At 41.3% G+C, this 18,447-nt stretch overlaps 1 protein-coding gene across 2 annotated transcripts in view; it reads right to left on the bottom strand.

Moving 5' to 3' along the window:
• The window catches only part of LOC139387216 (protein-L-isoaspartate O-methyltransferase domain-containing protein 1-like), a 19,778-nt gene continuing 1,331 nt past the window's right edge, over window positions 1-18,447 (bottom strand). The window contains exons 2-8 of one of the 2 annotated variants that reach the window (XM_071133291.1): window positions 16,785-16,882; window positions 14,960-15,578; window positions 14,511-14,677; window positions 14,152-14,254; window positions 6,661-6,832; window positions 1,824-1,947; window positions 1-1,341 (exon numbers count right to left, since the gene is read on the bottom strand). In XM_071133291.1, the coding sequence (XP_070989392.1) occupies window positions 917-1,341; window positions 1,824-1,947; window positions 6,661-6,832; window positions 14,152-14,254; window positions 14,511-14,677; window positions 14,960-15,099 (1,131 nt within the window). In that variant the 5' untranslated portion in view covers window positions 15,100-15,578; window positions 16,785-16,882 and the 3' untranslated portion in view covers window positions 1-916. The remainder of the gene's footprint in view (window positions 1,342-1,823; window positions 1,948-6,660; window positions 6,833-14,151; window positions 14,255-14,510; window positions 14,678-14,959; window positions 15,579-16,784; window positions 16,883-18,447) is intronic. The other variant, XM_071133292.1, reaches the window with a different exon arrangement.

Here is an 18,447-nt window from a genome sequence, read left to right on the forward strand (position 1 = left end):
TGTGGGGGAAAGATTTCTTGAAAAACCAGAATCAATATGTTTTCATTCACCATTAGAAACATCTTAATTAATCAGATTCCCCGTTAGCCTAACTGCTGGTATGATAATTACAAACCCTTTGCACGTCAACAAAAAAAGAGGGAAAAATAAGTCTGGCGGACGAAACATTCAAGGCAATAAAAATGTATCACCAAGTTAAAATGCCTATTACGTGCAAAGTGAGAGAAAGCAAGAGGATAGAACCATTCTAAAGAAATACTTGAGATTTAAAAATGCGGTACAAAATAAATGACAAACCAATCTCCCATTGAGCTCTCATCGTCACACAGCATTACAATCCCTCTACTCAAACATAACAGTGTGAGGAAAGAACAATGACAGAATTGCCCCTTCAATGATTCATGAGGAAATGTTTCATAAAATGTTCCATAATAGTCTTTGATTCAAATAGGAAGTGTACATGCATTTTTTTTGGTCTCTGGTTATTCTATTCGGCAATTGTAAATCTTAATTCAGTAATATCAAGTTCCATAATGCTTCTAGAAAAAGTTGCAGTAAAAATCTGGATTTTTACATTATCATATTCTTAACAAATATAGGTATAATTCTATTTGATACAATTTCATTTCATGACAATTTGCTGGAATATTAACATGTGATACAATCTACATCCTCAAAATACCATATTTGAAAAGGATTTCCCATTCAGTAGGCTTTTAAATAAATCTTTGATATACAAATTCAAAAGACAATCGATAACATAAAAACAAACAGAACCATATCATAGTAACTATAGAAAAGGATCCATGACGACCCAGGAAGTCTCAGTGTCCATTCCATGTTCATATTGAAGAAGAAAAGCATCTCAGCAGGCATGCCATCCATGAGAACGGATGCCAGCAGATTGAGCAGTCAGTCATTTTTCTCTGTAGTATAACAGATAGGTCTTCAGCGATTCAGGCAGAGGTAAAGTCATGATTTTGTCTCTCAGCACATTCACTGCCTTTAGTATCTCAACGCTGCCAATGTCTCTCTCCTCCTCCTCCTCCTGCTCCTTCTTCTGCTGCTCCTTCTCCTGCGCCTCTTGCTGCTCCTGGTCCTCCTTGTGCTGCTCCTGGTCAATCTGTTCGTCCTCCTCGCTCTCCATGGCTTGGGGGATCAGCTGGTTACCCACAAAGATGTACGTGTTAATGCGTCGCAGCCGGCAACGCCTGCGCTTGCGTTTCTGGGGCGCCCTCTGCACCAGACCTTTGTCAGGACATTCTTCATTGGTCAGATCTCGGAGGGTGCGGCGGATGTAGACGCGAGACAGGTCCTGAAGGCTCCTGACTGTCACTGGGGCTGAGGAGGAGGAGAGGACACGGACATGGATGGCAGGTCAAATCCCATTAGCCCAATAACATTTCAGTACGCAAGAGCTCAATTATAGGTTGGTCATTTGGATAAAATACTTCAAATACATTTATAGAAAAATAAGTAATGGAAAAATGTCATTACAGTTAATGAAATACTTAGAATGATGCACCAACCCACTGGGTAACTAAGCCTCTAGAGTCAAAGCAAAGTTTTTGTTAGAAATTGGCTCGTCTTAACTTTAAATAAATCCTTTGACTTGAAAAGTCTGGCTTACTTTAAACCTCAAAAGAGAGATAGAAAACAAGACAAAGGGGTAATTGTTCTGATATGTCTATTTACAGAGAACAGAAAAAAGTTATATAATCATTAGTGCACACCATAGCAAAACTCTTATATTTTCTAGTTTGTTGCCTAGTGAATAAGACCCAATATTTAAAGTAGAACAGGGGATAGAGCAGAGAACTCACGGAGCTCTACAGCATCAGGCTTGCTTCCCTCAGCTCTGTTCTTCTGGACCAGAGGTGCGAATGACACGGCCAGGATATTCTTACTCTCCCAGGAACACTGACCAGTCCTGGTGATCTGTATCAGCTGCAACCAGAAAATAAAGAGTGACAGTTACTGTATAGCAACCACAATAACATCAGTCCATTGAGACAATGGAGAACATACCATGTTAACACCAATCCACTAGACAAATAAAATAACATTATATTGGTCGCGTACCCAGTTTAGCAGGTTTTGTGTCAGGTGCAGCAAATGCTTTTGTTTCTAGTTGTAATCAATCAATGCAGTAAAAATCAACACGCACACAATAATCCAAAATGTAAAAACATAATCCCAAATTTGGTTCATCAGTAGACACAGAGTATACCAAACACTAGGAACACCTTCCTAATATTAAGATGCACCCCCCACACACACTTTTGCCCTCAGAACAGCCTCAATTCATTGGGGCATGGACTCTACAAAGTGTCAAAAGCATCCCACTGATCCTGGCCCACGTTGAGTGCAATGCTTCCCACAGTTGTGTCAATTTTTCTGGATGTCCTCTGGGTGGTGGACCATTCTTGGTATACACGGGAAACTCTTGAGCCTGAAAAACTCAGCACTGTTGCAGTTCTTGACAAAAAACAGTGCACATGGCACTGTTTAAAAGGCACTTAAATATTTTGTCTTGCCCATTCACCCTCTGAATGGCACACATACACAATCCATTTCTCAATTGTTGCAAGGCTTAAAAATGATTCTTTAACCCGTTTCCTTCCCTTCATCACCAATGACTGAAGTGGATTTAACAAGTGACATCAATAAGGGATCATAGCTTTCACCTGGATTCACCTGGTCAGTCTATGTTATGAAAAGAGCAGGTGTTAATGTTTTGTATACTCAGTGTATATAAATAGTATGTAAACCTTATTTAAGTGACCTGTGTTCCATGACTATGTACATAGGACAGCAGTCCCCAAGGTGCAGGTTAGAGTAGCCGGCAGGTGACAGTGACTGAAGGTCAGAGTAGGGTACTGGGCAGAGAGGGCAGGGTACTGGGTGGAGAGTAGGGTACTGGGCAGAGAGGGCAGGGTACTGGGCAGAGAGGGCAGGGTACTGAGCGGAGGGCAGGGTACTGGGCGGAGGGCAGGGTACAGGGCAGAGTACAGGGCAGAGGGCAGGGTACTGGGCGGAGGGCAGGGTACTGAGCGGAGGGCAGGGTACTGGGCGGAGGGCAGGGTACTGGGCGGAGGGCAGGGTACTGGGCGGAGGGCAGGGTACTGGGCGGAGGGCAGGGTACTGGGCGGAGGGCAGGGTACTGGGCAGAGGGCAGGGTACTGGGCAGAGGGCAGGGTACTGGGCAGAGGGCAGGGTACTGGGCAGAGTGCAGGGTATTGGGCAGGGTATTGGGCAGAGGGCAGGGTACTGGGCGGAGGTCGTATAGTGGTGGCTGTTTAACAGTCTGATGGCCTGGAGATAAACAGCATCTATCAGTCCCTCGGTCCCAGCTTTGATGCACCTGTACTGTCTACGTCTTGTAGATGGTAGTGGGGTGAACAGGCCGTGGCTTGGGTGACTAAGGTCCTTGATCTTCTTGGCCTTGCTGCGACACTGGGTGCTATAGAGCTCCTGGAGGGCAGGCAGTGTTCCCCCGATGATGCGTTGGGCTGACCGTACCACCCTCTGGAGAGCCCTGAGGTTGCGGATGGTGCAATTGCTGTAGCAGGTGGTGATACAGTTGATAGGATGCTCTCAATTGTGCATCTGTAGAAGTTTGTGACAGACTTAGGGGCCAAGCCAAATTTCTTCAGTCTTGTGAGGTTGAGCGGCGCTGTTGCGCCTTCTTCACCACACTGTCGGTGGGAAGGGACCATTTCAGCTCCTTCGTTTTGTTGACATTGATGGGGGAAGTTATTTTTCTTGCACCACTCCACCCTGTAGGCTGTCTCGTCATTGTTGGTAATCAGGCCTACTACTGTTGTGTTGTCAGCAAACTTGATGATTGAGTTGGAGACGTGTGTGGCCACACAGTTATGGGTGAGCAGGGAGTACAGAAGGTTGCTGACCACACACCCGTGTGGGGCCCGTGTTGAGGAGGTTTTGTGGCCTTCCTTCACCACCTGGGATCGGCCCGTCAGGAAGTCCAGAACCCAGTTGCACAGGGAGGGGTTCAGACCCAGGGCACTGAGCTTAGTGATGAGCTTAGAGGCCACTAAGGTGTTGAAGGCTGAGCTATATGTTGAATGCTGAACAGCATTCTTATACAGTATTCCTCTTGTCCAGGTGGGATAGGGCAATACAGTGAATTTGGAACGTATTCAAACCACATGACTTTTTCCACATTTTGTTACGTTACAGCCTCATTCTAAAATTGATTAAATTGTTCCCCCCCCCAAATCTACACACAATACCTCATAATGACAAAGCAAAAACAGGTTTTTAGAAATGTTTGCAAATGTATAAAAAGTTTTTTTTTTTAAATTAATTATGACAATTACAGAAGTATTCAGACCCTTTACTCAGTACTTTATTGAACTATGTTTGGCAGCGATTACAGCCTTGAGTCTTCTTGGGTATGAAGCTACAAGCTTATTTGGAGGGTTTCTCCCATTCTTCTCTGCAGATCCTCTCAAGATCTGTCAGGTTGGATGAGGAGCGTTGCTGCACAGCTATTTTCAGGTCTCTCCAGAGAAGTTCGATCGGGTTTAAGTCCGGGCTCTGGCTGGCACACTCAATGACCGATCCTGTAGAGGTTTAAACACCAATCTACTAGACACATACCAACCATGTTAACACCAACCCACTAGACGCATACCAACCATGTTAACACCAACCCACTAGACGCATACCATGTTAACTCCATCATTCCACTAGACCAGAGGGTTATCCTACGAATCAGGTTTGAGGAGATAGCGAGGTAACTTTGGTCAACTCCGAGTTCAACTGCGGACTCCAATACAATAGTGGCTGACCTTTCAGCCAGGTAAATTTGTATGGCAATGAATCCTTCAATAATAACCTGCTCCGGGCAGGCTAACTCACGGCTGACTCCGCTTACCCTGAATGAAATGATTGAGCTGCGAGTTGATGACAAATGAAATCAGATTCCATCCCTCTTGCAAAGAATTTGCGTCATCATCACCTTCATTTGAGGAAGACTTATTCAATTCAATATTGTATTCATCAAATGTTTATTTGGTGTAAAAAAGATAGTATTGGAATATATCACATTACACATTTAGTAAAGATAGAATGCATTTAAAACTTCACGCAACACCTTTGTATGACTTTATAATTTAAAAACAATATTGGTATGTGTTGGAAAAAAGGTGTTTGTGCACACCAAAGAAGGCATTACAAGTAAGTCATAAAATAAAGACGGCGCTTCTGAAAGCCTATTTCACACCATAGCATGCTGAATTTGCAAGATACATTTTCCTTTCATTTTGATTTCGGCACAAATGAAAATTTCTCACTCACCCGCCCATGGATTTATGTTTCAGCATTGTCTGAATGAAGAGTTCGGCATTTGACTAGCCATGTGTGACATGCATGAGCAGTCACAAGCCTGCTAGAGTTAGCGGCAGGTGGACAATCAATATCAACTGTCGTAATAAGGATGAAGCCTGAGCTGGAATGTGAATCTAACTTGAAGCTGGTTAGCTTTAGAAAACCCAGAGTAGATCTAGCTTGCAGTGTCGGATATGCCTCAGGGGTCCCCAATTACATTCAGCTGCAGACCGATTTTTTCTTGAGCGGATGGTCAGGGGGCCCGAATACAATTATAAACTATTTGTACACTTCAAAATGAATGCAAGAAGCCCAAACAGATATAGTATTTGACAAAAACAGAATCATTCAAAACCTTGATTACATTGGGATACGATCACGTATGCCTCTCTATTTATGCGTGGGAATACTTAAAATCACTGAGCTGATTTCTGGGTGATTTGACAGTCTTAATCTTCAACAACCATTTAGGATGTTGTTTATTTTATTAGAAAGCTTGGGGGGGCCAAATAAAAATCATGTCGAATTTGGAGTACCCAGCACTAGACAATGGAAAAGTTACACCAATCATAATAACACCACCACCAATACACCAAGACAAGAGGGACAAAAATCACATGTATTATATGCATCTTCAGTTCCACACCAGAAAGAGACATACATGGGTGCCTTCAAATATCTACTTGACAAAAAGCTGGTTTTGGCCATCACATGGAGGTGTTGATCCAGAGAAACTGTGGTGGACCTGAGCCCTTGGCCTCAATTCTCCACATCAAAACCTCCCCCCTCTTTATTGCACCACCACACAAACCTGGCAATGCAGGAGTTCCAACTGTTTTCTGAAAAACAACATAAGCAGCTAGACTTTCCATTTCACAAGATGACAGACTGTGTGGGTTTGTGCATGCCCTTCAAAAATGTTATTTCTCTGCTTGAGTGCCACACAACGTCATCCTTTTTCTAAAGTGTTTTTGCTATTTTCCAATTTGTTAGAGGACAAAATAGACCAGACTGATGGAGTAAGTACCAGTTCAGGGGCTTCTGAGGAACAATAACGATGGCTGGGTATCGTAACATCATTGGTCATGCAGGCCAGGGCTGTATCACTAACAGCATCCCAAATGGCACCCTATTACATATATAGTGCACTTCTTTAGATCAGGGCCCATAGTGCTCTGATCAAAAGTATTGCACTATATAGTGAATAAGATGCCACTTCAGACGCAGCCTCTGATTACTAACGCAGAAGGCACCATCATGAATAATGATGTTTATAATATCTGCATTATTCATTCTACCGCTTACCTGATCCTCTATAGGCATCACTAGAATACCCCCAACTTTGAGCAGGATTTTCATGTCATTTTCATGATCCTTCTGCACCCCCGCACCACAGTAGATACGGTCGTATTGGTGACTGTCTGACGAGATCTCCAGACAGTTGCCCACCACAAAGATGGGTTCACAGAACTCAAACCTGACAAAAACAAAATAAAGTAAAAAAAGGTCATAAAAGCAAGCCAAAAGGCATCCACGAAAAATGTGTTTTTCAATCAGTCAGAAATAATGTAAAAAAGATTTCAATGCCGTAACACGTCTTAAAAGATGCTGTCCAGGATCTTTAGCACTTACAAATTCGGAACATATTGTATGAATTAGTATCTGTAACATACATTAGGAATTGAAAATAAATTATATATGTACAAGTAAAAAGTTTGGACACACCTACTCATTCAAGGGTTTTTCTTTATTTTTACTATGTTTTACATTGTAGAATAATAACTATGAAATAACACAAATGGAATCAAGTAAATAAAAATGTGTTAAACAACTCTAAATATATTTTAGATTTGAGATTCTTCAATGTAGCCACCCTTTGCCTTGATGACAGCGTCGCACACTCTTGGCATTCTCTCAACCAGCTTCGAGGTAGTCACCTGGATTGCATTTCAATGGACAGGTGTGCCTTGTTAAAAAAAGTGCATTTGTGGAATTTCTTTCCTTCTTAATGCATTTGAGCTAATCAGATGTGTTGTGACAATGAGGGTGGTATACAGAAGATAGCCTATTTGGTAAAAGTCCAAGTCCATATTATGGCAAGAACAGCTCAAATAAGCAAAGAGAAACGACAGACCATCATTACTTTAAGACATGAAAGTCAGTAAATCCTGAACATTTCAAGAAATTCTGAAGTTTCTTCAAGCGCAGTCGTAAAAACCATCAAGCGCTATGATGAAACTGGCTCTCATGAGGACCGCCACCGATTTATTTAGAATTCAAGGCACACTTAACGAAAACGGCTAACACAGCATTCTGCAGCAATATGCCATCCCATCTGGTTTGCACTTAGTGGGACTATCATTTGTTTTTCAACAGGACAATGACCCAACACACCTCCAGACTGTTTAAGGGCTACTTGACCAAGAAGGAGAGTGATGGAGTGCTGCATCAGATGACCTCACCGACCTCAACCCAAATGAGATGGTTTGGGATGAGTTGGACCGCAGAGTGAAGGAAAAGCATCCAACAAGTGCTCAGCATCAAGACTGTTGGAAAGCATTCGTCATGAAGCTGGTTGAGAGAATGCCAAGAGTATGCAAAGCTGTCATCAAGTCAAAGGGTGGCTACTTTTAAGAATCTCAAATTTATTTTAATTAGCTTAAGACTTTTTTGGTTACTACATGATTCCATATGTGTTATTTCCTAGTATTTATGTCTTCACTATTATTTTACAATGTAGAAAATAGTAAAAAATAAAGAAAAACGCTGGAATGAGTAGGTGTGTCCAAACTTTTGACTGGTACTAAACTCAGCAAAAAAAGAAAAGTCCTCTCACTGTAAACTGTGTTTATTTTCAGCTAATTTAACATGTGCAAATATTTGTACGAACATAACAAGATTCAACAACTGATACATACAGTGCCTTGCGAAAGTATTCGGCCCCCTTGAACTTTGCGACCTTTTGCCACATTTCAGGCTTCAAACATAAAGATATAAAACCGTATTTTTTTGTGAAGAATCAACAACAAGTGGGACACAATCATGAAGTGGAACGACATTTATTGGATATTTCAAACTTTTTTAACAAATCAAAAACTGAAAAATTGGGCGTGCAAAATTATTCAGCCCCCTTAAGTTAATACTTTGTAGCGCCACCTTTTGCTGCGATTACAGCTGTAAGTCGCTTGGGGTATGTCTCTATCAGTTTTTCACATCGAGAGACTGAATTTTTTTCCCATTCCTCCTTGCAAAACAGCTCGAGCTCAGTGAGGTTGGATGGAGAGCATTTGTGAACAGCAGTTTTCAGTTCTTTTCACAGATTCTCGATTGGATTCAGGTCTGGACTTTGACTTGGCCATTCTAACACCTGGATATGTTTATTGTTGAACCATTCCATTGTAGATTTTGCTTTATGTTTTGGATCATTGTCTTGTTGGAAGACAAATCTCCGTCCCAGTCTCAGGTCTTTTGGAGACTCCATCAGGTTTTCTTCCAGAATGGTCCTGTATTTGGCTCCATCCATCTTCCCATCAATTTTAACCATCTTCCCTGTCCCTGCTGAAGAAAAGCAGGCCCAAACCATGATGCTGCCACCACCATGTTTGACAGTGGGGATGGTGTGTTCAGGGTGATGAGCTGTGTTGCTTTTACGCCAAACATAACGTTTTGCATTGTTGCCAAAAAGTTCAATTTTGGTTTCATCTGACCAGAGCACCTTCTTCCACATGTTTGGTGTGTCTCCCAGGTGGCTTGTGGCAAACTTTAAACAACACTTTTTATGGATATCTTTAAGAAATGGCTTTCTTCTTGCCACTCTTCCATAAAGGCCAGATTTGTGCAATATACGACTGATTGTTGTCCTATGGACAATGTCTCCCACCTCAGCTGTAGATCTCTGCAGTTCATCCAGAGTGATCATGGGCCTCTTGGCTGCATCTCTGATCAGTCTTCTCCTTGTATGAGCTGAAAGTTTAGAGGGACGGCCAGGTCTTGGTAGATTTGCAGTGGTCTGATACTCCTTCCATTTCAATACTATCGCTTGCACAGTGCTCCTTGGGATGTTTAAAGCTTGGGAAATCTTTTTGTATCCAAATCCGGCTTTAAACTTCTTCACAACAGTATCTCGGACCTGCCTGGTGTGTTCCTTGTTCTTCATGATGCTCTCTGCGCTTTTAACGGACCTCTGAGACTATCACAGTGCAGGTGCATTTATACGGAGACTTGATTACACACAGGTGGATTGTATTTATCATCATTAGTCATTTAGGTCAACATTGGATCATTCAGAAATCCTCACTGAACTTCTGGAGAGAGTTTGCTGCACTGAAAGTAAAGGGGCTGAATAATTTTGCATGCCCATTTTTTCAGTTTTTGATTTGTTAAAAAAGTTTGAAATATCCAATAAATGTTGTTCCACTTCATGATTGTGTCCCACTTGTTGTTGATTCTTTACAAAAAAATAAAGCCTGAAATGTGGCAAAAGGTCGCAAAGTTCAAGGGGGCCGAATACTTTCGCAAGGCACTGTATGTACATAAATGCCAAATACATTTCAACTCAGTTTTTCACAATTCCTGACATTTAATCCAAGTAAAAATTCCCTGTCTTAGGTCAGTTAGGATCACTACTTTCATTTAAGAATGTGAAATTTCAGAATAATAGTAGAGAGAATGATTTATTTCAGCTTTTATTTCTTTCATCACATTCCAAGTGGGTCAGAAGTGTACATACACTCAATTAGTATTTGGTAGCATTGCCTTTAAATGGTTGAACTTGGGTCAAACGTTTCAGGTAGCCTTCCACAACCTTCCCACAATAAGTTGGGGGAATTTTGGCCCATTCCTCATGGCAGAGCTGGTGTAACTGAGTCAGGTTTGTAGGCCTCCTTGCTCGCACATGCTTTTTCAGTTCTGCCCACAAATGTTCAATAGGATTGAGGTCAGGGCTTTGTGATGGCCACTCTGCTACCTTGCCTTTGTTGTCCTTAAGCCAGAACGTGTCTCCTTATTGAGCGGTATGACGGCTGCGTGGTACCATGGTGTTTATACTTGTACTATTGTTTGTACAGATGAATGTGGTACCTTCAGGTGTTTGGAAATTAGTCCCAAGGATGAACCAGACTTGTGTAGGTCTACAAGTTTTTTTCTGAGGTCTTGGCTGATTTCTTATGATTTTCCCATGATGTCAAGCAAAGAGGCACTGAGTTTGAAGCTAGGCCTTGAAATACATCCACAGGTACACCTCCAATTTACTCAAATTATGTCAATTAGCCTATCAGAAGCGTCTAAAGCCATGACATAATTTTCTGGAATTTTCCAAGCTGTATAAAAAAGGCACAGTCAACTTAGTGTATGTAAACTTCTGACCCATTAGAATTGTGATTCAGTGAATTATAAGTGAAATAATCTGTCTGTAAACAATTGTTGGAAAAATGACTTGTGTCATGCACAATTTAGAGGTACAATATCCATTTCAATTAATATTTTTGGTTTATATAAAATGTACCCGTGGGATGCCACTCAAAAGAAAAACAAAAGTAAGAAATACATAGAGTTTAAGTAACAATAAATTCAGTATTAACCCACCCCCCCAAAAAAATATACAAGTGGGCCTCCACCCCCAACCTCCCCTCCTATTCACCGAACCAACATGTCTCCATCCAACCACAGTATATTTGTCCAGGCCTCAATTGTTCTTTGACTATCACCATTAGTTATTGCTGTCGATAATTCTAACGTTTTAATATCTAATAGTAACTGTATCCACTGGCAAATTGGGAAAGAGTGAGGTGAATGCCATCGAAGAGCCAACATCAGTAATTGTCTTTGATTGATTGAGAGATTCAAGGAGCTATCATCATTAAGTAACATGGTAGATGAAAAACATTTAACTGCAGGGCACTCCCACATGATATGAAGGAATGTGCCTACTTGATTTAGGGGACACAGTGAACAGTTGGGACGAATGTCATCGTAGAATGTTTCCTCTGCCTTAAATACAGTCTGTGAACAAACATAAAATGTTTAAGTTTATGGTTTAGATTACAGGATGCCAAGGTCATATATTTACATATTCTGTTCCAGTTAAAAGGGTTGTTCAGATTCAATTCGATCTGGGGCCCATACTTTCTTCATGGCTAACTCCCAAAAGTTGTTTATATATTATAGAGATCAGTCCTTTTGGGAGCCCAGATAATGTATTTTTAAATCCCATAATTGGATGGGTTTCCCAGGGGCCTCCATAGGCTAGCATAGCTGACTTAAATTGTAAATATATACTTAACCAAAATATAAACGCAACATGCAACAAACATTTTGTTTTGAGTTACAGTTCATTTAAGGAAATAAGTCAGTTGAAATAAATTCATGAAACGTGGGACCAACACGGTACATGTTGCGTTCATATTTTTGTTCATTGTAGTAAAATATAATCTGCGTATAATGAAATGTGTGTTCTTTCCTTCGATTGATGAATTGCCTTGGGCAGGGGTTCCATGGATAATAAAAATAGCAAAGTAGAAATTGGATCGCCTTGTCTGCTGCTTCTATTGATTCTGAAAGGAGAGGAGCAGATATTGCCTGTTATAACTATGGCTGAGGAATTGGCATATAGCATTTTAATCATATTAATGAAATTGGAGACAATTCCCATAGGTTCTAAGACAGACCAGAGATGACCATTCTAGTCTATTAAAAGCTTTTTCTGCATCGAGCGATTAAGCTGCCCAAGGAGCTGTATGTATTTAAGATCTGTAATAATCGATGGAGGTTATCCAAGGAAAAACTGTTTTTTAACAAACCCATCCTAATTGATTACAAAATTTGAAATAGAGCTCAGAAGAAATACCATCCCATCCAGGTCATTTGCCTTTATTCGTGCTATCCAATGCCCTTTTGAGTTCATTGAGAGAGATTTGGGCTCCCAGCGAGGTGGCTTCCTCTGTTGAGAGAAGAGGAGTTCTTATCATTTTAGAAAGGATAGTCTGGCTTGGTGTGGATTTAAAGTCAGAGGTGTACAATTCTTTATAGAAGCAGGAGAATCTTTGATTCATTTGGGTTCGGATAGTAATTCCCCTATTTCAGATTCAATAGTTGCTATATCAGCTAATTGATCATTATTGCATAGCTTTTTGGCCAGTAAACGACTGGGACGCTTACCATGGAATTAATGTTTGAGTCTGACTCGATTAATGGAAAATTCTGCTCTCTGTATTATTAATAAATTAAGCTTGGTCTTGACTTAGAAAAGAGTAAGTGTTTGTTGAGAACACTAACGCAAATAACAACATTTCCAATTCTGCTATCTTTTTTAATTGTGATTTATTCAAACCAGATGCAAATGCAGTTCCATTATTTTTTATAAAATCTATGATGGCATCCCGTAGAATCCGGGGTTCATCGACTGAATTTTTAATTGATCATTATGAATTCATTTAGTTCAATTTCAAATTGATCACAGAATGTAGGAGTTTGTAGTAATGAAACAATGAAACGCCATCTTGTTGCGTAGGAGATTCTGAAATTTTAAGTTGGCAGTAGTAAGCATGGTGGTCAGTAGTTGTAGACTGTAGTTGGTGTTATCAGATTTGTCCCGCATGTCCAAAATGGCATTCATGTCTGTCCCGATAAGCAGATGGAATTCAGTTAATTTTGACAATATGCTGTTCAGAGAATCAAAAAATGTAGGATCATGAGTTTGGAGCGTACACATTAATAAAAGGCCATTTTCTTTCCATTATGTATACATTTAAGGAAAGTGATTCCGCCTTCTTGGCCTTCGTCTTTACCCAAGATGGTGATTTTGAGTTTCTTATGTATCATTATGATTACACCTTTAGTTCTGTTTGGGGCTGATGAAAAAGCAGCTAGTTTGTACAAATGGTTATCTATTCTATGTGCACCCTTTTAGAGTAAGTGTGTTTCTTGGAGCATTGCCATATCAATATGGTTTCTTGCTAGGACATCAAGACAGCTGGAACATTTGATAGGACTATTAAGGTCTTTCAAATTCCAAGAGAGAATAGCGTTGCCATTGTTTTTCAAAAAACAATTCATTATTAATGATGAATCTTTAGTGTTAATAAGCCTATGGATGTGAAACAAAAATCAGGACCCACAGGGGAACCAACCCATTTGTCGTTTCCCATCCAGAACACCCCCCCCCCCCCCCCCCCCCCCCATGAACCACTCCCCCTGCCCCGCAGCCCTCCAGCCCTGGTTCTCCCCTACCTGCACTGTCATTAAAGGGTTGCAGCATAACGGTGAGTGGCAGCTTTGCATATGAAATCTCTAAAGCAGAATATAGTTGGGGTTATTGAGAAAGAAAGAAAAAGTAAAACATAAAATAAGTAACCATTTAACCTTTCAGACCTTTAAAGTTAAGTTTGCAGACTTGTTGTGTTAGGGTGGGTAAAGAAGAAAAATAAAGGAAAAAGTATTTGTATTAAGCATTTATGTGCTCTATACTATTTCCAAAAAAAGAAAAACGGTATCTACAAGAAATGCAGTCTATAATCTAGATCTTCACAATAGTTAATCATGGCCTGTAGGCCAAGTCCTCCCTGGGTGATAAATTTAGTAGCGGAAACAGAGGGGGAAAGTCAACAACAAAAAAATAAAATAAAAGGCTGAAATTATACAAAAGCTCTGGAGCATCACTGTAAGGCAATTTCCATGTCTGAAAATTGGCAGGCAGAAAAATACTAACTGAACTGCATCTAGTTATTTAACCAGAGTTTCACTGCATGCACCATTACACCCTATATAACGTGTAACGTTTTGATTAAGCTTCCAACTCACTTATCAAAGCTGTCACTATTCTTGATGAAGTCATCTAGTTTCTCCTTGGCGTATTCCACCACATCCGTATGGAGCTCCACTCCATGGTTCACACCAAATGGACCTGCATAAAAACTATTAAAAGTTAATTTGCAGTGATTACACATCACTTACTTACACATCACTTAGGTGGGTCTGCGTTTGACTTCGTATGCTATCCTTGTGTGTTGCCTTGTGTTGTTTAAGCATAGGTTAACTCATTAGGGCTAGAGCATTGATGTATACCATCACCATATAATCATTCATCAAGATTTAAATGAATATCTCAACACATCATAGAGAGGGAAAATATTTCATTAAACAAACAGAGGCATCGTTACCTATTATGAGTCCCACCATGGTGCTGAGGTATCCAGTCCCACTGCCCAGATTGAGGAAGGACAGTCCCTGCTGGAGCTTCAGAGCCTCCATCACCTCAGAGTAGATACAGGGGGCAGAAAGGTGGATGTTGCCATGCTTCCACGCCAGGTCCTTATAGGCATTGTCCCTGTAGTGTAGGTAAGGAGATGGGACACCCTTATGTTAGCTCCAGGAAAATGTTTACTAAGATAAAACAAGTTTGTACAGAGCATTATAAGTAACATGGTTGGGGCAATACCTTTTCAATTCAGTTGATTCAGGAAATAAACTGAAATTCACATTGTATGTTTTGCTTATGAGAAAAATGAGGAATTTGAATTTCTGTTTACTTCCTGAATTGAAATGGACCCCAAACCTGATGTTGATAAAACTGGATAGGTTGTATAGAGCATTAAGGGTAGTGTAGTACCTGTAGCCATCCAGGTAGTAGTCCCCACGGTCTATGGCCCTGAAGGCCTGCTCCACGCGACCTGTACGGATGTACTGCGCCTCCTTCAGGTTGTCAATCAGATCATTGTTGTCCTCCCCGGCGCTCACTGCACCCCCCATGGCAAGAAAGAAACGGTAGAGCAAAAAGAGGGTGCAAAACTCTTCTTTCCACAAGTGGAACACTGTGTTGTCTTCTTAGCGGGGCATGGAGCGATGAAGAGGACAGTGGAACACTGTGTTGTCTTCTTAGCGGGGCATGGAGCGATGAAGAGGACAGTGGGACACTGTGTTGTCTTCTTAGCGGGGCATGGAGCGATGAAGAGGACAGTGGGACACTGTTGTCTTCTTAGCGGGGCATGGAGCGATGAAGAGGACAGTGGGACACTGTGTTGTCTTCTTAGCGGGGCATGGAGCGATGAAGAGGACAGCGGAACACTGTGTTGTCTTCTTAGCGGGCATGGAGCGATGAAGAGGACAGTGGGACACTGTATTGTCTTCTTAGCGGGGCATGGAGCGATGAAGAAGACAGTGGGACACCTGAGGGACTTGTGTTCTTCTTTCCTGAGGGCCACTTCACACCATTGTCATATCAAGATAGGCTAACTCCAGGGAATTGAGAGAGAGGGAGACAATGATAAAAGAGAGATAAGATGATATGTGTAGTAGCGGGTGTCAGTCTATGGAGAAACCATAACTACGCAGCCTAGAGGTCAATACCCATGTTTCTACAGTGCAAAGCAAGCAACTATGGAGAAAACTATATGTTGTGAATTTCTGTGTAAGCACATGAAGCACAATTGTTATGAGTTTATTGATGAGATCTTCATTAATAATTCTGTAAAACTGATGAAGTATAGTGTCCTGTTTTTATGAAGCGTGAAAAACACTGCGGGACGGGTAGCTACTTATCATTTCAGTTACTAAAAAACACAAGTGAAAAACCTAGCATGACTCGAATGAGTATGGTCTGTGAGGAGATCATAAAGCCAATCTACAGTGTATGAAAGACGCATCAGAGGAAGACACATTTTGAATTCTCTATCAGCCTTCTCAGCATCTCCACCTAACACATCTGAGTCAGCTAATAAAGATTGCATTCAGAGGTGACATTGTAGTACAGTAGCTAGTAGGGCTTGTGGAGAGGTAATTTTCCATTGGCTCTTCTTTCACTCACTGGCAAAATAAATAATTGATTCATTATCACCCTCCTGTGTTACAGGAGCAGATTTTTGTTCTGGTTTTATTCATCCATCCCTGAAATGCATAGTCCTTTGAGTTTTCTGCAACCAAAAAAAAGGGCTGTCAAAATGGGTCAAGCAGTAAAGGACTGAGTAGAGTACTGCACTGCTGCTGCTGACAAGCCTATGACTTGTCTTAAACATACAGACAGAGAAGGGTGGGAGCTAATTTAGTTACCTAAAATAGGTACATGTGGTTTGAACTTGACCTGAAATCCTGCAATAGATTCAGATAACCTAGTTAGCTAAATATACACACAGAGAGAAATTATATTAGCCTATGCATTAAACACCTATGTTCAGGGCTGCATTCAGTTGGGCACAAAGTTGTGGACCGTTCAAATAAGCCAGAAACATCCCATGTACAACAAACACACCTCTAACAAGTAGAAGATGGCGCCGGGGAAGATGGCAGATGTTTTACGTGCCCCCAGCCGATTGTGTTTTTTTGTTTGCTTATTTGTGTTGTTTGTAATTTAATTTTTTACTTATTTTGTACATAATGTTGCCGCTACCGTCTCTTATGACCGAAAATAACTTCTAGACACCAGGACTGTGATTACTCACCACGGACAAGTAGAATCCTCTTTTTCCTTTCACGACTCTGACGAGCCCGACGCGAAGGATACACTGCTTCCTCGGGAACAGGCCCTGATCCCCGTGATCTGCGTGAAGAGGAGGTGGAGAAAGAGGGGCCGAATGTCGGGCTACCTTCTGAGAATTTGTAGGCGATCGAATAAACCCCCACTTCCCTCCATTCTGCTAGCAAACGTGCACTCTTTGGACAATAAAATCGAAGAGTTACACGGAAGATGGAACTACCAACGGGACATTAAAAACTAACATCTTATACTTCACGGAGTCGTGGCTGAACGACGACAACATCAACATACAGCTGGCTGGTTATACGATGTACTGGCAGGATAGAACAGCGGCGTCTGGTAAGACAAGGGGCGGCAGTCTATGTATATTTGTAAACAGCTGGTGCACAATATCTAAGGAAGTCTCGAGCTATTGAGCGCCTGAGGTAGAGTATCTCATGATAAGCTGTAGACCACACTACCTACCGAGAGAGTTTTCATCTGTATTCTTTGTAGCTGTTTACATACCATCACAGTCAGAGGCTGGCACTTAGACAGCCAATACTTAGTCCAATACTCTACTCAGCAAACTGGATGCAGTCTATCACAGTGCCATCCATTTTGTTACCAAAACACCTTATACCACCTGTATGCTCTAGTCGGCTGGCCTTCGCTACATATTCGTCGCCAGACCCACTGGCTCCAGGTCATCTATAAGTCTATGCTAGGTAAAGCTCCGCCTTATCTCAGTTCACTGGTCACGATAACAACACCCACCTGTAACACACGTTCCAGCAGGTATATCTCACTGATCATTCCCAAAGCCAACACCTAATTTGGTCACCTTTCCTTCCAGTTTTCTGCTGCCAGTGACTGGAATGAATTGCAAAAATCGCTGAAGCTGGAGACTTTAATTTCCCTCACCAACTTTAAACATCAGCTATCTGAGCAGCTAACCGATCGCTGCAGCTGTACATAGTCCATCTGTAAATAGCCCACCCAATCTACCTACTTCATCCGGTTTTTATTTACTTTTCTGCTCTTTTGCACACCAGTATCTCTACCTGCACATCATCATCTGCTCATTTATCACTCCAGTGTTAATCTGCTAAATTGTAATTCTTCACTACTATGTCTTATTTATTGCCTATCTCCTCATGCCTTTTGCACACACTGTATATAGACATTATTTTTGTTCTACTGTGTCATTGACTTGTTTATTGTGTTATTGGCTTGTTTATTCCATGTGTAACTATGTGTTGTTGTCTGTGTCACACTGCTTTGCTTTATCTTGGCCAGGTCGCAGTTGTTCTCAACTAGCCTACCTGGTTAAATAAAGGTTAAATAAAAAATAAATAAATAGAAACTGCCTTGTCCAGGGGCAGAACGACAGATGTTTACCTTGTCAGATCGGGGATTCGATCCAGCAACCTTTCGGTTACTGGACCAACGCTCCAACCACTAGGCTACCTGCCTATTTTGGGTCAGTAGAAAGAAAAATCGACTTTTAATTCCCCTGCACTGTTTACAGAGAGAATTGTCAAAGAACAGTAGACAGGCTGTCAGTAGCCTAATGTTCGAATTTTCTAACTAGTTTTCATTGGGAAGGCAGATAAGGCGTTTTTTTTTTTTAAAGCAATCACTTTTGC

Source organism: Oncorhynchus clarkii, chromosome 28, assembly GCF_045791955.1.
Source record: "Oncorhynchus clarkii lewisi isolate Uvic-CL-2024 chromosome 28, UVic_Ocla_1.0, whole genome shotgun sequence".
Classification (NCBI taxonomy): Eukaryota; Metazoa; Chordata; class Actinopteri; order Salmoniformes; family Salmonidae; genus Oncorhynchus; species Oncorhynchus clarkii.